Source organism: Aquarana catesbeiana, linkage group LG05 (genome assembly GCF_042186555.1).
Source record: "Aquarana catesbeiana isolate 2022-GZ linkage group LG05, ASM4218655v1, whole genome shotgun sequence".
NCBI lineage: Eukaryota > Metazoa > Chordata > Amphibia > Anura > Ranidae > Aquarana > Aquarana catesbeiana.
This window is the reverse complement of record NC_133328.1, coordinates 244,917,665-244,941,731: the sequence shown is the minus strand read 5'-3', so window position 1 is coordinate 244,941,731 and position 24,067 is coordinate 244,917,665. Positions and strand designations below refer to the sequence as shown.

The following is a 24,067-nucleotide window of genomic DNA, read 5'->3' as shown; positions in this document are numbered from 1 at the left end:
CACCAAACATCAAACATAGTGGTGCATAAGGAGTTATCGGATGGAGGCACAGGTTCCTTAGTGTAGACCTGTGTGATCTTCGATTGTCGATCCATTCCAATCCTATATGCAGTCCCAATAATGTGTACTCCATTATGAGAAAAAATGTAATCCTTACTGTGCCACAGTAAATAAAACGTAAAATGTATGAATGGACTCCAATGACTGTGAAAAAGTCCCGATATGAAATGAAGGAAATCCCCGGCGCATACCTGCCACAGAGGAATGTGTGATGTGCAGACAAGAAAATGTAGCGCTCTGAACAGGGGAATTCCGTGATGACAGGACGGAGTCCACAGAAGGGTGCTCAGGCTACAGTCTCCTCCAAACAACACCCGAACAGCAAACAGCGCCCAAGGATGCCCCTCTACACTGTAAAACGTATGTCTGATTGCACATAAAATAATTGTGCTCTAAAAGAAAAGCTGATTGGGTGGGTGGAGATCTCTACACATTATATATGTGTCTTTTTGTAACTTTTATGCAGTGATCAAGGCTGTCCCGCCGAATTGCATCTGCTTTTTGTATTTCTACGTGTGTCAAATAAATTTATCTCTTTATGGATTGGAGTTGCCAGCAATTTTTCTACTTTATTTACGTGAATATGTTTGTTTTCAACATTCTTGCAATAATAATTTGTGTGAGTTTAATTATTCTAAAGACTGTGGCACGTTTAAAGTCTATTTCCTAGAGCTTGAGTAGTAAATGATTGGGATATTGTGCCTTTTCAACTGCACACACAGTTTATGTCATATTTCCCCAGAACCCCTTCTGTGTAATATCTGATCTATCCCCGACACACAAGGTCTACAAGTTGGCCAAATCAACAGATTGTGGATGACCTACTTTTGTCCTAACTGCTTTATGGGCCAATCCTTAAAATTCTCTACAACCAGGAATGCCCCAATTGATTAGTCACTATCCATCTACCTTAACCACAGTTACAGTCAACCCTAGATTTCAACCCAAAGATGCCTTTCATACCCTCTTTGCAAAGTGCTTTTCAAATTCAGAACTTTTTGACTATCCTTTTTAAGACTGATCAATTATCAACTTTAAAAAATCAAACAACTCTATCTGCAGACAAACTTTCTAGGACATGGGTTATTGACCTCATATGCTCTGTTGTAACGCCACTGCATGGGTACCTTTCAACTTACCTTTTGAACCGGAAAAGGAACTTGGGCATTGACTTCTTCCAGGAGCAAACAAATCTATTTACAATTTTACTCTATGCATATAAAGCTTCTATAGTGATTAAGATACTAGAGATCAGCTTTAAACTCCTTTCCCAATGGTATAGAACCTGCCCTACTCTAAAAAATCATTGACAAAGCTCTGTCCTTTGTTAGCACTGCCTCTAAAATCCTGGTTCACTCCACTTTTTTTGCGAATACTCCACGGACCCATACTGAATGTGGGTCCATGGATATCCAAGGACTATAAAGAACCTTATAGCCTCTTTTTAATATAGGGGAGAAAAGTTCCAAGAAAACTGGTTTTATTGGATTGCTTTTACATTCTCCCTGATTATACACAAGCTCCTTCTACTTAATGCCACTTAAGTGCAGAATCTAACCCCTCCTTTTTTCAGTCTACTTTCTCCGTTCTATCTTTCTTTTGCCTATTGTTCTTCTTCCCTCCTCTCCAAGCCCTATGCAATCTATGATTCCTCTGAGCCCTATGCCCTTCAGCTATGGCTGAACAAGCATGCTGTCTGTCTGCACAGTGTCCTGTACCTCAGAATGGCCAACCAAAAGTTAAAAAAAAAAAAACGGACCACACAAGCACAAATTATCTTCTGTGCTTTGTGTGGGGTCAGCTTGAAACAAGGAAAAAAAGGTTTTTTATGGTTGAACTGGATGGACTTGTGTCTTTTTTCAACCTGACTAACTATGTAACTATGTAACCAGGTACTTTAGATGGAAGAAGTACATTAAATGGATAGAAACTTTGGGGCTTATTTACTAAAGCTGGAGAGGGCAAAATCAGGCTCACTTCTGCACAGAAACCAATGAGCTTCCAGGTTTTATAGCCAAAGCCTAACTGAAGAAGCTGAGGTTAGAAGCGGTTTCGTTTCTATGCAGAAGTCAGCTTGATTTTGTAATTTTAAGCTTTAGTAAATTAACCCCTATGATTTATAAAATACACATACTGTATACGAACACACACATAGAAATTTTTTTTAGGGTAACATACACTTTAATGAATTCCAGGGGGATTGATTTATAAATATATTCAACATCTTTTGTAACACTCATCAATTGAATGTATATCTGTGCAATTTTGGGTATGTCAATACATAAATAAAAAGGTATTTCTTGTTTCTACCTCATCCCCTCAGTACCTTTCTCCTTACCAATTTCACGTGACTGTACCCCTGCTTTCTCCCCACCTTCTCTAAACTTGCCATTCTGTACTTAAAAAAATTAAATAAAAGATTTATTTAAAATAAATAAATATAACACTTTACCTCTCTTTCTCTTTCGTTCTTAGATAGTTGCATTTGCTTTAGCATTTGAGATCTTTGCTCCATCATTAATGTCCGCTCATATGTAAATGCAGATATATCATTTTCAAACTATGAAAATAAATAATAACATTGTAATTTGCATGTAAATCATATGCTGTAATGTTTAGATTTTCCTCTGGGGATTTAACTGTAATTTCTGTTCCAGCAACCAAAGTACAATTAGAAACTTACAGTGATTAACAGCTACTTTTTTATTAACTGCTATTGATTAAAAACATTTTTGTACTCTCTGCAACATTATTAAACTAAAAATGTGTGCCTTTTCATAGAACAGGTAACTCGTAAAAACTGGCCAATGCAGACAAGTGGCCCCAGTAGTCTAAAATACACTGCACCATTTGTAAATATAGGTTTTTAACGCAACTGCCATACCTGTAGGTCTTTTCTGTCACCCATTAAGGTTGGTCAAAATGTTTCCAGTGTTTGTGATTCAATGTCCCAGCTTATTTTTAGGACATGGGCTACAAGAAAATGGTCACTGCACCTTCTTATTTGGGGACGACTAAAATGAAAATCTTTTAAGTTATCCCCCCCCAAAAAAAGGATGCTCAATACCAATTTTGTTGTTGTTCAGAGTATGGGACTGGAAAGGGCTACAGCAATGCAAGAACCCTGGTGGGGATGTGCGAGTGGAGAGTCCTTTCTGTGTTGGAAGAGAGCACACTGCACATTTTTTGAATTAGGAAGCAAACTCAATTTTGCAATGCTGTGAGAAAGCACACAACAGCTGTCATGTCCTAAAAATAAGCCAGGATATAAGAATTTAAACATTGAGAGTATTTCAGCCAGGCTTCAAGGGTGATAGAAAAGGCCTACAGTTATGGCATTTGAATTAAGAAATATTTCTATAAATGGAACAGTGGAGTAAATTCAAAGCTTTAAAGGACACCTATATAAACTCTACCTCACTTCACGTGTCCCTGGTTTTCTAGCAAGCAATGCATTGTAAACCAAAAAACAAAAGGGAGGGTGGCCTCTCTCCTGTGCTTAACGCCAAGATATCGAATTTACAGATAAGTCAAAATTCCTCTCATCTTAATCATATAGTACAAGACACAAGCAGAGTATTCATACACTATGAGATGTGCCCAAGCAATGAATAAGAAGGGTGGGCAACAAATAGGAAAACATAACTGTGCCAACAGGCCCTAACAACAAAGGTCAGAAGATTCACTTTTAGAGTGCCGCTGTGTTACCCTTGTAGCCAGAAGACCAGATGGCAGCCTTAAACTTGCCATAGATGGATAGAATATTGGCCCCTTCAGCAGGGACTGGCCAAGATTCGATTAATCTATGGGCAGGCTGATTGTACCAAAGTTGATCCATCGATTGTCTTGAGTACACCAGTGTGTGAGATTTTTAGCATGCGATTACTGCCAGGGCTTATAGCAGCTAGCATCCCCCCCACCAGGAGAACACAATAACTCTGCCGGAGGGATTCCCCCATCACCACGGACTATGTTGATGGGGGAACAGAGCAATTTTCTTTTTTCAGGAAAGAAAAATCGCATCATTTATGGCCTGTTTTGCACAACTGGGCTACAGAGACTTGGTGCTGAAACCCCAAGGGATGGGTGTGTAAAAGTGCAGGAGTAGATTTCTCTTTGAGAACGTAACATCTTGTGCTCAGATTACTTACCCATTGTGTAATGGTGGACTTTGTAGAAGGGTGCACCCTGTGAGGTCCTGGGGACAAGGCAAACAGGGAATCTGTCTGTCTGATTGGAGCAGTAGCCTTGAGGCATACTCTAATGGCTCTATATCCAGGCAATGTAGAGAGATTTCCTTTGGATGTTTAGGAGCAGGGCATAAGGATGGAAGGACAATGTCCTCACTGAAGTGGAATACTGAAACCACATGGGAAAAAAGCATGGCCTTGGGCGTAAAACAAGTTTATCAGTGAAGTATGAGGAAAGGGCAGCCAGATGGGTTCAGAAACACATCTTTGAATAAAAGATACTCTATGGCAGGGGTTCTTAACCTGGGGTTTATGGACCCCTAAGTGGTACATGGGTAGGTTTCAGAATGTTCATGAGGGTCCGATAAAAAATAATATTTACATTCACTATACAGCCCCCCTCATGTCCCAATCAATGGTTTCCTATTTAAATCGCACCCTGCCACTGCTTATATAGTGCCAACCGCTAAGCCTCTCTCGACTCGTCGGCCCATGTTTACCATCTAAATTTGTATTATTGTTCTCTGCATAATCTCTATCTTGTGGGAACCCATAATAGCAAGTGCTAATTTTCATTCACTTTATCCAAACCTTGTATATGCCATATACTTTATGTATGAGGCAATCACATTTTAATAAAATAAAGTACATATATTCATTGCATGCAAACTTGTGTTTATGTGAATATTTATGGGGAGGGGGTCCATAGTTTATCAGATTCTTAAAAGGGTAAGTGACTAAAAAGGTTAAGAACCACTGCTTTAGGGGGATTTCCATAACGGGTTCAAAGGGCAGAGAGAACCAAGTTGGGATCCCAAGGAAACAAAGCATGTTGCAAGGAGGGCCTTAATGTGAGGTACACCTTGGAGAAAGATACTTCTAAAAAGACAGCAAAGCCAGGGGCTTTTGAAAAAGAATGAACAAGGCAGGTACCTGCCCTTTAAGAGTGCTTAAGGTCAAGTTCTGATCAAGACCTGTTTGTAGGAAGGCCAGAATGCGAGGCACAGTAAGCTCTGGGGCTGAAGTGCTAGTGTTCACATCAGGAAAAAAAAAAAAAAAAGAAAAGAAGGATTTCCATGTAGGATACAAATTCTTCCTAGAAGGAACTTCCCTTGCTCTTAGCAAGATAGCAATCACAGACTCAATAACCCCTCTATCCTTTAAGATCTAGGTTTCAACAGCAATGTAATTCAAGCCAGAGACTGAGAAACAGGATGGAATAGGGGGCCTTGAAACAGCAGAACTGGCCTGTTTGGAACAAGCCAGGTTTGTCTGCTAGAATTCTGATTATATCTGTGTAACAGGTTATTCTGGGCCTGTTTGTTGCAATTGGGATCACCATTTTGACTTTCTATTTTCTGGAGCACATAAGGCAGAATTCATACAGGGAGGGAAGGTACCAGTTAGCCTGAACTGAGCCCAGGGAACTATTAATACATCCAAGGCTAGAGCTCGAGGATCCCTGGTTCTAGTAACAAACAGAGGTTGATTGTTGTTAAATCTAGAGGTTAGGATGTCAATATTCGGAATTCCCCTTTTTTGTCATAAAATCAGATTGAATATTTCTGGATAAAAAGGCCCATTCCCCTTAATCCATTCGGTGGTGGCTGAGGTAATCCACTTTTCAATTGTCCACTCCTGGAATGTGGATCGCAGAGATCACTGGACAGCAAGTTTCTGTCCATAATATTATCTGCATGTTTCCTTCAAGGCAGCAAGACTCCTGGTGCCCCGTTAATGGTTGATGTAGGACACAACTGTGACATTGTCTGACTGCACCCCTAATTCAGAGAGGGGTCCAGTGCTGCAGGTTCCACCAGACTGCTCTGGGCCCCAAGAGGTTTATTGGGGGCTTAGTTTTCTCCAGTGACCATGTTCCTTGGATTGCTAAGGATTGGAACACTCCTTCCCCAGCCTGAGAGACTTGTGTCCGTTGTTACATAGTAGGTGAGGTTGAAAAAAAAGACACAAGTCCATCAAGTCCAACCTATGTGTGTGATTATATGTCAGTATTACATTGTATATCCCTGTATGTTGCGGTCGCTCAGGTGCTTATCTAATAGTTTTTGAAACTATCGATGCTCCCTGCTGAGACCACCGCTTGTGGAAGGGAATTCCACATCCTTGCCGCTCTTACAGTAAAGAACCCTCTACATAGTTTAAGGTTAAACCTCTTTTCTTCTCATTTTAATGAGTGGCCACGTGTCTTGTTAAACTCCCTTCCACAAAAAAGTTTTACCCCTATTGTGGGGTCACCAGTATGGTATTTATAAATTGAAATCATATCCCCCCTCAAGCATCTCTTCTCCAGAGAGAATAAGTTCAGTGCTCGCAACCTTTCCTCATAACCAATATCTTACAGACCCTTTATGAGCTTAGTTGCCCTTCTTTGTACTCGCTCCATTTCCAGTACATCCTTCCCGAGGACTGGTGCCCAGAACTGGACAGCATACTCCAGGTTCGGCCGGACCAGAGTCTTGTAGAGTGGGAGAATTATTGTTTTACCTCTGGAGTTGATCCCCTTTTTAATGCATGCCAATATTCTGTTTGCTTTGTTAGCAGCAGCTTGGCATTGCATGCCATTGCTGAGCCTGTCATCTACTAAGACCCCCAGGTCCTTTTCCATCCTAGATTCCCCCAGAGGTTCTCCCGCAGTGTATAGATTGCATTCATATTTTTACCATCCAAATGCATTATTTGACATTTTTCTACATTAAACCTCATTTGCGATGTAGTTGGCAACCCCATTTATTTGTTCAGATCTTTTTGCAAGGTTTACACATCCTGTGGAGAAGTTATTGCCCTGCTTAGGTTAGTATAGTCTGCAAATACAGAGATTGAACTGTTTACCCCAACCTCCAGGTCTTTTATGAACAAAACACATAGAATTGGTCCCAGTACAGAACCCTGGGGGACCCCACTACCCACCTCTGACCATTCCAAGTACTCCCCATTTATCACCACCCTCTGAACTCGCCCTTGAAGCCAGTTTTCAATCCATGTACTCACCCTGTGGTCCATGCCAATGGACCTAATTTTGTACAGTAAAAGTTTATGGGGAACTGTGTCAAATGCTTTTGCAAAATCCAGATACACCATTGTGATAACTTTCCATTGAGAGGGAAGGAAAGACTTCCCCATTGTTAGGGCTGAGGTGGTGATCCACCAGAATAGGAATTTAGTTACTTGGTTGGACAAGAGCATGGGTAAATGGAAAGAAGGAGATTGCATTTACCAGGTCAACAAGATTTTGAGTTGAAAAGTCTCTAAATGGAATTGAAAGAATTGTACTTCCTCCAAGGAGGGTACCATTAGGCCTAGAATCCTCAATGAAAATCTCAAGCATAGGCTCTTAGAGAAAGAATTTTCTATTCTAAAGAAAGACCTTTGCTTTGGATGCGTCCAAGACCAGATCTGACATGACATGTTCTAGGGCATCCACACAAAAAAGAGAGCAAAAAGACAACTGCTCTGTTTCAACACAATCCTGAAATACAGGGTCATGTTGCTTGTTCATTACCCTAGTCCAGTTAGCTGCAGTCTGACATACTGAAATGGCAGCAAAAGCTGGATGGAAGGCTGAATCCACAAGAGCAAAGAAAGCCTTTAGGAACCGCTCAAATTTTCTATTTACAGAATCTTTGAAAGATATAAAATTTCCAAAAGGAACAGAGATGGCAGAATCAACAATAGAAATATCCCACTTCTTTTGCAAACTCTTTTCCCACTGGAAATACACCCACTGGCCACTTTATTAGGTACACCTTGCTAGTACCGGGTCAGACCCCCTTTTGCCTTTAGAACGGCCTTCATTCTTCGAGGCATAGATTCAACAAGGTGTTTCAAACATTCCTCAGATTTTGGTCCATATTGACATGATAGCATCACGCAGTTGCTGCAGATTTGTTGGCTGCACGTTCATGATCCGAATCTCCCGTTCAACCGCATCCCAAAGGTGCTCTATTGGATTGAGATCTGGTTACTGTGGAGACCACTGGAGTAGTGTTAACTCATGGTCATGTTCAAGAAACCAGTTTGAGATGATTTGAGCTTTGTGACATGGTGCATAATCCTGCTGGAAATAGCCATTAGAAGCTGGGTACACTGTAGTCATAGTCAAAGGGATGGATATGGTCAGCAACAATACTCAGGTAGGCCGTGGCTTTTAAACTATGCTCAATTGGTACAAAGTGTGCAAAAAAAAAAAAATCCACACCATTACACCACCACCACCAGCCTGAACTGTTGATACAAGGCAGGATGGATCCATGCTTTCATGTTGTTTACGCCAAATTCTGCCCTACCATCTGATTGTCGCAGCTGAAATTGAGACTCATTGAGACGAATTGAGACCAGGCAAGGTTTTCCAATCTTCTATTGTCCAGTTTTGGTGAGCCTGTGCGAATTGTAGCATCAGTTTCCTGTTAGCCGACAGGTGTGGCACCCAGTGTGGTCTTCTGCTGCTGCAGCCCATCTGCTTCAAAGTTTGATGTGTTGTATGTTCAGAGATGGTATTCTGCATACCTTGGTTGTAACAAGTGGTTATTTGACTTACCATTGCCTTTCTTTCTATCATCTAGAATCAGTCTGCTCATTCTCCTCTGACATCAACAAGTCATTTTCCTCCATACAACATACAATTTTCTCTTTTTTGGACCATTCTCTGTAAACTCTAGAGATGGTTGTGTGTGAAAGTCCCAGTAGATCAGCAGTTTTTTAAATACTCAGACCACGCTGTGTGGCACCAACAACCATGCCACGCTCAAAGTCTCTTAAATCCCCTTTCTTCCCCATTCTGGTGCTCGGTTTGAACATCAGCAAGTCGTCTGTACCACATCTAGATGCCTAAATGCATTGAGTTGCTGCCATGTGATTGGCTGATTAGCAATTTGTGTTACCAAGCAATTGAACAGGTGTACCTAATAATGTGGCAGAGAGTGTAGTTTAGCAAAGTTTCTTTGGGGCGGGTGAAAATTCTTTCTGGAATGATTCAGTCATGATACTCTCCACATTTTATCTGTTCATGAACAGGGAAAGTTTTACAGGGTTTTGCAGGGCTCTTTCTACCCATGGTAAGATGAGGAAGAGTCAGGCTGCAAAATGTCAGGGCTTCTGTGGACAGAGGCAATGAGGTTTTCAGTGTCAGCAAGCATGTTGCCTGAAGCTCACTCTTCAATATGGCAGCAGTCTGAGGAAGATATCTGCCTCAATATCCTCTTCATTCTCTTCTCTGTCTGCATCCTCTCAGACAGGCATATCAGGATCCCACTCAGGTTGAAAAATGGGGGCGTGAAAAAAAACATGCCATTTTTGAGCCCTGGATCAAAATTGCTGTATTAAGGCAATAATCTGTGTGAGGAATTGGGACAGAGGCAGAGAATTCTATTTTAGTCAAATAGGCCACTTGTTGCGTGCCTCAAACAGAGGTAGAATTTGATGTAAAGATCGGTGCTAGAGCCGGATCCTGCTCCAGTGGAAGTGATGCATCATCGCTCTGAAGTTAAGTGTTGTGTCGGCCTTCTTCAGAATAGTTGCCTACGGTTTAGTATTGGCTCTCTTTTGCCTTGTCTCCCCCATAGCTACAAATGACGGTAGTACCCTTTTGGGTACTCACGGAATAGGATACAGAGTATAGGATAAGCATTTCTGGAAAGAGTATGCGCTAACCCAGGTGTAGACCATCCTCTAAGCAGAAGTGGCAACCCTGTCTAACCTGCCCATTATGCTGAACTGTAAGGTCTAGGCTTCGCCCATCACGGTGGGCATAGATCCAAAGGGGTCTTCAGGGATCAGGTTCCATAGCAATTAACCATGTCCCTGGACCTGTAGATCACCCTGTGGCTTGCTCGATGTGTTGCATCAAATGCCAAGTTGAGCGCCCATGGAGGATCCAGTGCCCGAAGCAAAACTGCAGACCATCCCCACAGTGTGGGGGTCATGTATAGCTCCCAAAGTTTTGCCAAGGTTCCGCTGATCCAGATATGCTCCTTCTATGCTGGCATTAGAAGACAATGATGGGGTGACTGAAGAGTCTGAAGCTTAAAGAATTAAGAAAAAATAATAAACTAGTTAAGCATAGGGTGATTTTCTCAATGAAGGAAAAGAGGACCATCACCAGATACTAGCACAAAAATGGAGGACTCGCCGAAAGGGGGAAGATTTATAGAGGAGGTACAAAGGGGGCATTTCCTCTAATGTTTTGCCAGCGTCTAATCACCCGAACGTACATTCCTATAACCCATATTGTATGAATACTCTGCCTTTGTCCTGTGCTGCACGATTAAGAGATTGCATTATCACATACAGTACATAGTTTTATTTACCTTTACTGAGCAGTGCAGATTTCCAATGATTGGTATTTTACTTTCCTAAAATATAAAATGCCTGTACCATGGGATAAATAATGTTTTATTTTATTTATTTTTTAATTAATGTTAATTGACTTTAAAGTGTTTGCAAACCCTCATGTAAATCCAGCGAAGTGAGTATCATCATGTGATACACAGAGGTGAAACAAATTCTCATACAAAAGTTGTACCCATTTATCTTCTGCCATCTCTTCTGTAGATCGTACTTAAAACACACAGATCAATTAAATTTATTAAGTAAGCTCTAGCAGCAGGGCAGGTATATGAAGTCTCACAGTGCCAGTCTCAGTGAAAAGAACTCTGAGCCCTGATTGGATGGATGGAAGGAAGGGACACCCCCCCCTTCACACAATACACAGAGTACATGAACACCTGTGGATATCAGTCACAGGAGGTGAGCTCTTTCTCTTGGTGTCAGGGAAAGCTGCCGGAAATGACTTGTGCAGATAACACAGGAAGGAGGTAGCAGAGAGAAATCACACTCAGTGCTTTGGATAGAGGCAAGTATACAGTGTAGAAGAGAAGGATGCGCTTTGTTCATATTTCATGTCTGAAGTTTACAACCACTTTAAAGTAGCTTTGTGGTTATTTATATCACATTAAAAAAAGTATTTGGTTCTTAAAGCGGAGTTCCATCCAAAAGTGGTACTTCTGCTCATTTGTCCCCCCCCCCCCCCCCCCCCCGGTACCACCATTGGCGTCTTTCAGGGGGGGGGGGGGAACAAAATACCTGTCTTTGACAGGTATCCTGTTCCCACTTCCGGGAGCCACAGCTGTGGATATTGACATCACCACTCGGCTCCCTCCTCCTCCCCTGTCGCTGGGTCAGTAGGAGAGAAGAGCAGAGCCTCGCGCAGTAGGGTTCCCAGCATGAAGTCGTAAGGCTACACTGCCAGGTTCCCCTACCCGCAATGGCGGTGGCATGCACCCGACAGCTGATGGAAACATCAGCTGCGGTGCCGACATCGCTGGACTCTAGAACAGGTGTGTGTCCTATTATTAAAAGCTAGCAGCTGCAGTATGTGTAGCTGCTGGCTTTTAATTTTTGCAGCGGTGGGCGGACCTCCGCTTTAAATAGTGAATTGACCCCAGTGTATTTTAAACTACTGGGTCCCCTTGTCTGCATGGGCCAGTTATAGTACAAGGTTTAACCTAACCTATAAAATGGTGCACAGTGACACATTCCTTCCTGGACTTCCACTTTCTACTACAAGGAAGATGAAAAGAAGCATTAAAGCAGAGCTAAGCAATTGTAATGTGCAAAGTGCAAAAACTTTTATCAATCAAATATATTAATTGACAACAATGTGGAGTGGAATTAACGTGTAAATCAAATACGGAAAACTGACTGGTTGCTACGAGTTTCTGTCCTTGGCACATCCTTGCCACAATTTGTGTGATTTACAGAATAAGGGTGAAAATACAAAACACAAGTTTGAACAGCGGAACATTTACTGACTGGTCTGTTGGTTGTTTTGGTGATGTAAATTGTGACCGTGCAATCTAGTGTATGGAAATCTTAACTGTGCCAAACAGATAAAAAAGAAAATTAAATAGTACATAATTAAACAATGGATAAGATATAACATTTTATTATTGCTAAACAGAGCTGGCCACAAAGCTTGAGCTATGTTTTTAATAAAAAAAAATGTTCTTTATCAATCTTTTCTTGATTGGTCATCTGATAACTTTAGGTTGACTGGTACAAAAAATAATTCTTACAAAAAAATCTTAGTAATCTGTACAATCAGATTGTATTTTATTAATTGGGAAGATGAGGAATTCTAGCATTTCGTTACTTTATGATTCAAATTGGTTATTTATTAGGTACAGTGAAAACAGGCCCCCGCGCAACCAGTATCAGAAGTTATACTTTGCCATTAGTGCTTGTGTAGGTAATTAGTAATTTACATTCCAGCATTGTCTGCTAAACTCATTATGTTTCCTGGAGCCCAGGTTCACACTGACTGCAGGAATGAAATAGTGCAAGTTCAGCTGAACTCACACAATTTCATTCCCGCATGTCAGTCCCGACTTCGGGGGCGATTTCAGAGACATCTGTGCGGGTTTGTGCCAAAAGTAGTACAGAAACTACAAATGCGGCATCGCCCCGATTCGGATGGTGCCATTGCTGGCAATTGCCACCGATTTTGCATCCGATTTGACATGTCAAATTGCATGCCAAATCGCATCAATGTGAACCAGGGTGCTTAGCTACAATGATGTAGTCTGGTATCTCACTGGATGTTGACCTGTATCCTGTTGACCAGCAGCGTTCAGTGCAACCTGCGTACTATCTACATGTCTAGTCATAACATTCCTTAATGTCACAATAACTGCCTAATCTCACACTAAATGGCAAGTCCTCAATGTATGAGAAATGGCACAATATATAATCTGCAAAACAAGGCTTTATTTGCTAAGGTAGTCTGCAGTAACTCCTAGCAAAAGGCCAAATGTGTTTGGATATAGATTACTGCACATACGTTCATATTACATGCGGTTGCCAGTCCCTTCACCTTCTGAAAAGTCAAACATAGCAATCTTGTCTTTAAAGAGGAGCTTTGGTCTAAAATGCTTTACAGATATTTTGGAATATAAGCGCATGAAAGTTGCACTCTTAATTTATCCCCAAAGAATAGGTCAGGAGACTGAGTGTAAAAAACGAATGCTATTCACTTAGCAAACCCATATCAAATATTTAATGTAATGATAAAATAAAAAAGTACAAACCATTTCTACAACTTCAACCTCAGCATCAAGGCGTAGATGATATAAGAACATCTGAAGATCTTTTTTCATCTGAATACTATTATCATCCATATGGGCAACAGTGAATATCCGCATTCTACATTTTCTCCAAACCTAAATTTGGTTAAAATGTTTAAATATTAGATAACCCTTTATGAATTACATTGAGGAGAGCAAATAATGCAGACATACAATTGCATATATATTTAATGACTGATTTTCCCCCTGAGCCTTTTGCTGGTCTCTCTATTAGTGCTGGCAGTTCCAGCACTAAACCCACATAAAGCTGCTGAAGGTGTTTTTTTTTTTTTTTTTTTTTTAATGGTACAGAGAAATGTAATCCCATTGCTAGATCTCGAAGTGAAGTCAAGGGCAAAAATTTGATGAGGAATTTGAGATTGTATTACAATTGTATAAAACTATGATGCAGCGCTCAATGGGTTATAGTCCAAAAAAATATATGTGAAAGCAAAAGAATGATTGGAAAAAAGTATTTATTGCACTAGTGGCAAAGTCAAGGGTTAACAACAAAAGCCATCAAAGCTCAGTGATAAAATAACAGTTAGTGAAAAATTCTCCAAAAAGCATTGATAAAAAGCCAACAATGCCACTGGTGACTCCTGGGTTAATACCATCCGGAGGGCTCACTGGTAGAGCATGGGGGGGGCACCAAGAAACATGCTGAATGATGGAAAGCCTGGTCTGGAGAGGTGGAGCCAGATAACTGCTGGCTGATGGCGAAAGTGTTGCTGTGCTCAGTAACGGTGTTGCCGCGAGGTGACACTGCGCCAGTCACTGCAATAGCAGTAGAAGCATATGGGCCAAGAGAAAGTCGATGGAAAAGAGTGATCAGCCAAGAGGAGCTCTCAAGACTGGGGAAGCGGAGCAGAGCCAAAAGAGTTAGGCACGTCTGGATGACGTCGGCGACGGGTGCCAGAGGCAGAAGAGGAAGGGGAACTCATGGTACACTGTGGATCGCAAGCTATAACATTGCCATGACTACGTTTCGCACTACTGCGCTTTGTCAAAATCATGGAAAAACGGCAAAAGCACCTATTTGAGCCCAGAATGGGGGTGGAGAGTGGGTGGGAATATTGATCCTGGAGATAGTTTTTAACCCTTCCTGACCATAAAAACTATTATGGACTCTATTGAACATTAATGATGAAATAAGATGTTATTAGAAAAACATTTTTTTCAAAAAAAATTATATGGCCACAAATTAAAGGGAAAAAGGAGGGCGAAAAAAAACCCCAACAATAATAATAACAATAAACTGCAAAAAATAAACAGTAATAAAAATATAAATAAAAAAGTTATGAAAAAAAAAAAAAAATAAGGTGGAAATGATGAAAAAATAATAATAAACAAACATGCGAAAAGAAAAAAATCATTAAAATAACTAATCATGTAAAATGGTAAGCAATTATAGAAAGATGATTGACAAGTAAATGGCTGTGACACGTGAACCCAATATACCTTTAACTGAGAACCTGTACATTAGATGATACTATGCATTTCAAGTTCTTCGTTGAGGACATTAGGCTAGAGAAAACCCAGTATATAAATCCAAAAGGTTTCCCTCCTGCAAAGGAGGGAAAACCTCTTGTTGTCGGTAATGCCCTGTACACACGATAGGATTTTCCTACAACAAAATCCATGTTGGATCGGAAATTCCGAACGTCAGGAACGCGGTGATGTACAGCACGTACGACGAGCAGAGAAAAATGATGTTCAATAGCCAGTGCTGCTCTTCTGCTTGATTCCTTGCATGTGTGGCACTTTGTGCGTCGGAATTGTGTACACAGGTTTGGAATTTCCGACAAATCAGAACCAGTTCTCAAATTTTGTGTGAAGGAAATGCCGATGGAAAATGTCCGACACACTACACACGGTCGGAATTTCCGACAACAAGATCCTATCAAACATTTTCCGTCAGAAAATCCTATTGTGCGTATGGGGCATAAGTGTACATTTTGGGATTGCTTCAATCTCCAATACCGCAAGGCACTTAATGTCTTTATTGTGCATCTGATGAAAATGGCGTGGAACGCTGTGTTCATCACGTCCTTTTTTAATAAACCTACGGTCCTCACTGACCCTCGTTCGCAATGTGCGTATCGTACGGAGGCTACATGGGTACCGTGGGACATAAATAACGAAGTCAGTCGAGCAGGTAATGAACTGCTTGACCTGAAAAGTATTACCCTCATTGGTAATATTGTCAGAGCGACCATGTATTATGAATTGGCAGGTAAGGCATCCCCTTTTATGACATTGGAAGACGCCTGTCCTGCTATCGAAATATGTCCTGATATCAAAGGTCTTTTATTAGGAATCGATAACTTGCTTGGAGCAAGGATGTTCTTAATTGTCCATGCTTTTTTAAAGGTGATTTGAGAGGTGGGGGGTAACATGGGGGCCAAACATTGGTCAAGCAATAGGATCTTGTAATGCTTGTGAGTGATCTTGGAAATGCGCCTGTATTTATTGTTATAAGTGGACCCAAAACCTAGCTGTGTATCCTGGCTGCTTGTCAACAACTTTCCTTGACTTGGAAGAGGGATCTATATGGGAAATGAAAGCTTCATGGATCAATTTTGCAGGATAACCTTTCTCTTTACATTTTCTCTGCATTAACGTGCCTTGCATGATATCGTCATCTAACCTGGATCAGTTCCTCCTTAATCTGTTGAATTGTCCATTGGGAATATTACTCTTCCAAGTCGGATGATGGCAGCTAGTAAAGTGAAGTTAAGAGTTGCCACTGGTAAGCTTGGTATGATTACTGGTGATGATATTTAGTTGGTCGTGGGACAGGACCAAGTCTAGAAAAACCAACTTGGTTGGGTCCAACATGTGTGATGGACAACCCCAAAGTGTTGGCATTGCAATGGGCCACAAAGGATGAGAACACATCCGGGCCACCACTGTAAATGAGCAAAATGTCATCAATAAATCGTCCATAAAAGACAATATGCTCTGCAAAGGGATTGTTGACCCAGATGTGTCTCTCCACCCAGTAGCCAAGATTGACGTAGACAGGGGCAAAATTAGCTCCAATGGCTGTTCCCTTGCGTTGTAAATAAAATTGTTCCAAAAAAGTAAAATAGTTGTGTCTCAGACAAAATTCAATGCCGCACTCTGATTGTCTAGAGTTCATGTCCCCATTTTTAGTGAGAAAATATTGCACGGCAGTCAGTCCGACCTTGTGAGATATGGACGTATATAATGAGGCAATGTCCAAAGTCGCCCACATATAGCCCTTCTTCCAAGAATAATGCTTCAGGATTTCAATGATATGACTGGAGTCCCTAATGTAAGAAGGGAGCTGACAAACTATAGGCCAGTGATTGCGAACCTTGGCACTCCAGATGTTTTGGAACTACATTTCCCATCATACTCATCTACACTGCAGAGTGCATGAGCATCATGGGAAATGTAGTTCCAAAACATATGAGATGCCAAGGTTCGCCATCACTGCTATAGGCTGTAGGAAAAAATCAATATAGCCCGACATACCACTGGTGAAGCTGTTGGTAGTGGCTACTATAGGCCTGCCTGGGGGGGTCAATCAATGCTTTGTGTACCATGGGAAGATGATAAAAGTATGGGAGGGAGTAAAACTGTCTCTCCCTCCTGTTGAGCACCCCGTCCCTCCAGGCTGTATCCACCAGGGTTGTGAAGTCCAATTGGTATTGGGCAAGAAGGTCAGATGAAAGTTAAGCCTCTTGGAGGTATTCTGTTCTGTTTTGGACTACCAGACTACCCCCTTTATCCGCCTGTTTGATAATGACATCTTTGTTAGATGTCATAATAGTAGAGCCCATAATAGTTTGTTTGTATAGTCAGGAGGGGTTAACAACCATCCCCAGGCTCAATATTCCCGCCCACTCTCCACCCCTCATTCTGGGCTATAATAGGTGCTGTTGCCGTTTTTCCGTGACTTTGACAAAGCGCAGGAGTGCGAAACATGTAGTCACGGCAATGCCATAGCTTGCGATCCCCAGGGTTCCTCTTCCACCTCCGGCCTTGCGCTGACGCCATCCAGACGCGCCTAACTACCTTTTGCTCCGCTCGTTTTCCCCGGTCACGAAAGCTCTTCCCGGCTGGTCACTCTTTTACATCGGCTTTCTCCTGACCCATATGCTTCTACTGCTATTGCAGTGACTGGCACAGTGTCTCCCCACACCGCAGAAACACAGTCACTGGGCACAGCAACACTTTCGCCATCAGCCAGCAGTCATTGGGCTCCACCTTTCCAGACCAGGCTTTCCATCATTCAGCATGGTTATTGGGCCCCCCCCCTATGCTCTAGCAGCGAGCCCTCCAGATGGTATTATTATTATCAATGTTTTTTGGAGATTTTTTCACCAACTGTTGTGTTTTATCACATAGCTTTTGTTGTTAACCCTTGACTTTGCCACTAGTGCAATAAATACATTTTCCACCCATTTTTTTGCTTCCACATACATTTTTTTGGACTATAACCCATTGAGCGCTCCATCATAGTTTTAGCTCCTATGTTACTTTGTCCCAGTTTTTGGCAACTGCACTGGGTCTGGTCCAACATTTTTGGCTTGTCACACCTTCATACAGGACCCACAGCTCCCAGCAGCGCTGAAGGACCTTGTTGTGTTATGTGTTATTACAATTGTCTGTCCAAATACTAAATAAGTGTTTTTTTTCCCATCAATCAGCAAGGTTAAAGAAGTACTAAAGCCTCAAATTCATTAACATCCTTGGGCCCATGCTTGTGGGAATGTGCTGTATGTGAAGTTACAATTACTTGCTCCCCAATCAGAATTTCAAGGAAACGATGAACACCTCAAAGGCTGTGCTTGTATACATGGCTAATTATAAGCATTTTGTAAAGGATAAGTTCACATTTGGGAACATGTTACATGTTCCACCTGACATGCAACATGTTTCCATGTTGCATGTACCCCCCCCCCCGGCAGCAACACAGGGAGAAGAAGTTCTGCCTGTGCATGCTGGTGCAGGCAGCCTCCTAATGTAGGTTAGGATAGGAGTCTCTCTCTTCTGGGAGAGCACATCAAGGGTGGCTCCATGGGACACCCCAAAGAAAATGGTGCTACCCAAAATAGGAAACCTGCAGCAGCAGCAGTACTCCACTGGATCAGTTGAGAAGAATAAAAGGCTTTTAAAGAAGAACAAGCAGCAGCATAATAGGCAAGTGTCCAAATCAACTGCTGTAATTGTTCTTAGGGTTTAACACTTTAAGACAGTGGTTCTCAACTCCTGTACTCAGGACCCACTAACAGGCCAGGTTTGCAAGATAACAAATACATCACAGGTGATGTATCTGGCCTGTCAGTGGGTCCTGTGGGAGTTGAGAACCACTTCTTTAAGAGGTAATGTCCAGTCATTTAAAACGTACTTAAAGGGGTTGTAAACCCTCACCGTTTTTCACCTTAATGCATTCTCCTAGGGGGTATCTGATGTGGGGAGGAACCCCAGAGGAGGAGGTTTGGGGCCACTCTGTGCAAAATGAGCTGCACAGTGGAGGCAAGTATGATATTATTGTTATTTAAAAAAAAAAAAATGAACCCTTACAATCACTAACATTTCCAAGTACCCATCAGATACATTCAACCCTTCACTAAACATATGGCAAGTATGAACAGATACAGACTACACTAGAATCTGTCTATTCATGTTTATTTTTGACTGCACTGTATTCACCATGTTACATGACTGCATCAAACTGCTACCCATTGGGCACATATTCATAAGCAAACAACTGTCCAATGGAAATTGATCAATAAACATACTTATTTTGAGAATGCTTACGTTTACAAAAATTTCCAAACTAGCATCTGTAACTCCTGCCTGGTACGCCATTTAAATTAACAATTTCTGAGGTCAACCCATGCATGCACAGAGAAAGGTAATTTATAATAGATATTGCATTACATACAAGTAAGTGTGTGACAGCAGCTGTACATGGCACTGAAGATTTAACTTGCTTTGTAGTGTTGCATATAGAATATTAAAATCTGCGCAATAGGCATGGGTTCTGGCAAACATCTAGAATGTGTGAGTTGATCAGTTGATTATAAGAGAAGCCATTGAGAACTGTCATTTGTTTTGCCCATTGAGTATACCCAATTCAACATGATATGAATTTTAAAAGAATTATCCAGGAAATGTAAAAAGAGAAGTATGGGATTTTTTTTTTTTTTTCAGAATCATACTTACCTAGCGGTCCGATGCTGCATCTGTCCCCTGCCGGCTCCAACACTGAGAACCGAGCGATCTAACACTGCAGATCGCTTGGTTCTCAGGGCTCCCTAAGCAGAGAGCTGGTAAATGGTGACATTCATTGAAGCGCTTGGCTGTGAGGGGAGCAGGAGCAGCCGGGCTCAGGCTCTCAGTGGCTAGCCGAGAGCCTGAGCCGGGTGACAGTCCAGGCATGTAGGCCAATCCCGACTGCACTGTCACAATCTTGCCCAAGTCTGGACTGGCTCTGTGACGTCAGCAAATTTCCGCCCGCTGTCTGCTGGAAACGGGCCACAGGAGTGCAGAACGAACTGCATTCCTGTGATCCATAGGAGGCGTACAGCCAAACAAGCTTTGGCTGTACTTCTCCTTTAAGTTCTCTAGGGTGCAGTAACCAGAAGGGCCCATGTCTACTGCAAGGTCAAAATCAAGTTGCAGATTTTTGTTTGTGTTGATTGTGGCTACATTTTGTTCATTCTTGTTCTTTGAAAAAAAATAAAATAAGCAAAATCATGCAACACTGTACAGGTGTAATTAGTGCCCACACTTGTATACAGTAATACTTATACATATTTTAAACAGTCGCATGATTTTAGCACTACAAAAGAACTTAAAACAACTAAGCATGGTGGGACTTTGAAGGCACAACCGTTAAAAATATAAAGTTTTTGTGATTTGTGGATTTTGTGAATGTTAAATAAACTTTATATTTTAAAACATTAATTTGTGTTGTGCCTTCAAAGTCCTGCCATGCTAGTCATTTTTAGTTCTTTTGAAGGGCAAATAGGGATGTGGCACTTATAGGCCAATTTGACATTTTAGCACTACAAGTTTCAATGTCAATGTCACAGAATAGTACGGACATTCAAAACAGCTTACTTTATGTTGGCGTAGTAAAAAAGGAAGCAACATTAGCATTCCACCATCATGAACAATCCACCAAATATCAACATTCCCCTCACTGAAACGCTCTTGTTTGGCAGGAAATGAATCAATGTTCTTTGCAACAAGTAATGCTTGCTGAGCTGTTGTAGCATCTCGTACTGTATCTGGTGGAACACAAAAATTTAAATTTAGATTCATTTTTTGAGATACATATGAATAATATTTCAAATACATCCATCTAATTAACCACTTGCCGACTGCCCTATAGCAGTTTTACTGCTACAAGGTGGTAGCTGTGCACAGGATCATATATGTAGGAGATTCTGCTTTTCCACCTGCAGGGGGTGTGCTTATGCTGCCAGCGGAATGCTTCTGCAGTGGTTCTTCGCAGCAGAAACTGGTCTGCGGGTGACGGGCACTCGATGTCCTCCGACACCCACCGATCATTGGTAAACAAAACAGAATGGTGATCTGCCTATGTAAACAAAGCAGATCACTGTTCTTACAGGGGAATATAATGGATTCTATGTTCCTGCAAAGCAAGGACTAGAATCCATTTCTTCCCCTAGTAAATGCAGCACATAGGGGGGTAAATCTTCCAGAGGTCAAATGGTTAAAGGATACTGTGGTTTTGAACAAATTCTGAGCTCTAATACCATCATATAAGGTCTATTAAAAGGTAAATATAAAAAGATACCTCTTAGCAGAATATTCATCCTATTGCACTGACCAGAGTCAGATTACTCCAGATAAAAACAGGGCTGTAGAATCTGTGCCAGTTTGGCTAGCAAAGAATGTTGGGGGGCGGTGCTGCAAACGGTTTCCTTTTTCATATTTACTATTTTTCTAGACATGTCTATTGCACAGTTTAAAGTTTATTTCAAGAGTTTCTTGTGTGGATCCAGGAATCCCTGCATAGTGAGTCACTGACCTAGAGTTTAAATGCTGGAGTTGAGTCTGGGAACTCCCACCATATGTGCTGGTTCCAGGTTAGTGACTCACTAAGCCAGGCATGTCCAAAGTCCAGCCCGCGGGCCAATCGCATCCCGGTTTTGAACGGCCCGCCTGGTTATATAAACCAGAAGTACATCTTCGCCAGCACACCATGGATCAGCAAACAAATTTGTCCAAAAAAGGTTTTTTAATCGAAAACGGTCACATCACAAGGGAGGTGCAACGTTTCGGGGCCGCGCAGGACCCCTTCGTCAGGCAAGTGATGGGGTGCACAGTAAAACACAACATATATATAGTGGCCACCAATAAAGAGAACAACAAGTGCAGAATGAGAGAAATAGTCCCCTCCCCCTCCCACTGACGTCAATCTGACGTCAGAATCCCTCCAGAATCATTTAAAATAATAGTCTATACAGGTAATTCGTAACCATAACAGAAATGATAAGCATACAATATGCTGTAATGTAGATTAGCGTCTGTAACTGTGATTCATTGTGTCCGATCGGCTAAGATTGCCGATTCCGCCCGCTCGGGGCGCACTGTTGCCTAGGACCCAGCGACTGTCAGTCAGCTGGAGGTCCAGGAAGCCAATCGCATAGCGCTACGTATGCAGCGCATGTGCCCGGCTCGCCGGCAACCGCTGGATGCGAAGGACGCCTGGCAGCGGGGCCGCCATCATCACGGTAACCCGTGACGTGTGGCCGACGTCGCGTCAGGTAACCAAGGGGAGGTGGGAGCATACGGGGAGAGGAGAGAGGGGAAGAAGTAAGGAAAAGCGATATAACGGGGAAGAGCATGAGAGGGTGCTGTGAGAAATGGTGCAAAGGTGGAGAACAAAGGGGAAGAAATGCCGTGACAAGAACAAAGGGATAAAGCAAAGAGGAAAGAAGTGGAAAACAGAAAGGAAAAAAGCGCCTGAAACAGATATAAACCTATGTCATGGCAAGAATGACAGGATAAAAGAAGAGGGGAGACAAGGGGGGAAAAAAGGGGGGAAAAAAAGGGGGGAAAGAAGGGAAGGAAAAACAAAACAAAATAAAATAAAATAAACAAAGCACAGGGTGCGAGGTTAAGGGAATATGAGACAAGTTGCAGTGTATAGGACAGGAAAAAATAATTGAAATAAAAAAGGAAAAAAAGAAAAAAAGGAAAAAAAAAAAAAAGGAAAAAAAGGAAAAAAAAAGGAAAAAAAAAGGAAAAAAAGAAAGAAAAAAGGAAAAAAGGAAAGAAAGGAAAAAGGAAAAAAAAAAGGGAAAAAGAGGGAAAAAAAAGGGGAAAAAAAAAGGGGGAAAAAAAAGGAAAAAAAAAGGAAAAAAGGGGGAAAAAAAAGAAAAAGGGGAAAAAAAGGAAAAAGGGGAAAAAGGTGGAAAAAAAGGGGGAAAGAAAGAGGGAAAAAAAGGGGGAAAAAAGGGGGGATAAAGGAGGAGGGGGGGGAAGAAAGGGGGAAGGAGAAGGAAGGGGGGAGGACAGAGAAAAGAGGTGAGAGGGAAAATCTGGGGATACCATATGTAATTGCCAGCAGGAGCCCGGGGGCTAGATAAGACCCAATAAATTTAATTGGGAATTTAGTAAAAGGACTCATTGTCATAAGTAAAGTAAATAGTACAAAGAATGGTTAGAGTGCCCGCTGGAAGATTATCACTGATAAATACCAGATGTGAAGAGAGGTGAAAAAGAAGTAAAAGGTCCCCAAAGGGGAGAAAAGTACCAGGTATATATAAATACAAGGTATATAAACATCCGATGAGTCATTGCTAAAGTAATACTTGGATGATCAAAACTGCACGTTGTACGTCATAATGATAACCACATCATGGATGGAAAAGAAAACATACATATAAAATAATCATCTTTCATCAATGAAGCATGTGAACGACAGGTTAGTATTGAGTCCCCCTGGGTGTACCGTGCCCAAGGTATAAATCCAGTAGGCCTCGCAGCGGAGAAGTAACCGATCTCGGTCCCCTCCTCTATGGGGAGGTTTGATGTGCTCAATCACCATCCCACGGAGCTCATGGGTTTGGTGTTTAGCTGTTACGAAGTGTATTGCCACAGGTTTGTTGGGATCAGCCTTTTCACCCTTTTCGGTCTTGGCCAGGGCGACCCTGATGTCACTTCTGTGTTTCTGGAATCTTTTCTTAAATAGGCCAACGGTCTTACCCACATATGATAATGTACAGGGGCATTTTAGCAAATATACGCAAAAATCGGTATTGCAGTTATAGTATTCCCATATCGGGTAACGTTTACCCATACGTGGGTGTGTGAAATGCGTGCCACAGATGAGTGAGTTGCATATATTGCAGTTGTAACATCTGTAGCAACCTGTTTTAAGTGATATTTTGGGTAATGTTTTGATGTACTTATGTCTGGGATCAGCTTGTATAAGATGGTCACGTAGCGTTCTGCCCCGTTTATATGCTATCATGGGCCTGGCCTTTGTAGTGGGTCCCAGGGATCTGTCAGATAATAGAATATTACGGTTGTGTTCAATAGCGTGTTTAATCGCACCGGATTCTTGATTGAACGTGTGTACGAATAATGGACAAGTGACAGGGTTAGGGGTTCTGATCCATATCTCCTGGGCTTTGTCAAGAGCTTGGTCAAGTACCATCG

At 41.8% G+C, this 24,067-nt stretch overlaps 1 protein-coding gene and 1 long non-coding RNA gene across 4 annotated transcripts in view; one reads left to right on the top strand and one right to left on the bottom strand.

The window, feature by feature from the left end:
• The window catches only part of SLC12A7 (solute carrier family 12 member 7), a 919,795-nt gene that overhangs the window by 139,527 nt on the left and 756,201 nt on the right, over nucleotides 1-24,067 (bottom strand). For all 3 annotated transcript variants that reach the window (XM_073630658.1, XM_073630657.1, XM_073630659.1), the window contains exons 19-21: nucleotides 20,492-20,661; nucleotides 13,352-13,483; nucleotides 2,513-2,620 (exon numbers count right to left, since the gene is read on the bottom strand). In XM_073630658.1, coding sequence (XP_073486759.1) covers nucleotides 2,513-2,620; nucleotides 13,352-13,483; nucleotides 20,492-20,661 — 410 coding nt within the window. The remainder of the gene's footprint in view (nucleotides 1-2,512; nucleotides 2,621-13,351; nucleotides 13,484-20,491; nucleotides 20,662-24,067) is intronic.
• Nucleotides 1-24,067, top strand: part of LOC141144714 (uncharacterized) — a 64,586-nt gene that overhangs the window by 14,411 nt on the left and 26,108 nt on the right. The window lies entirely within an intron of this gene.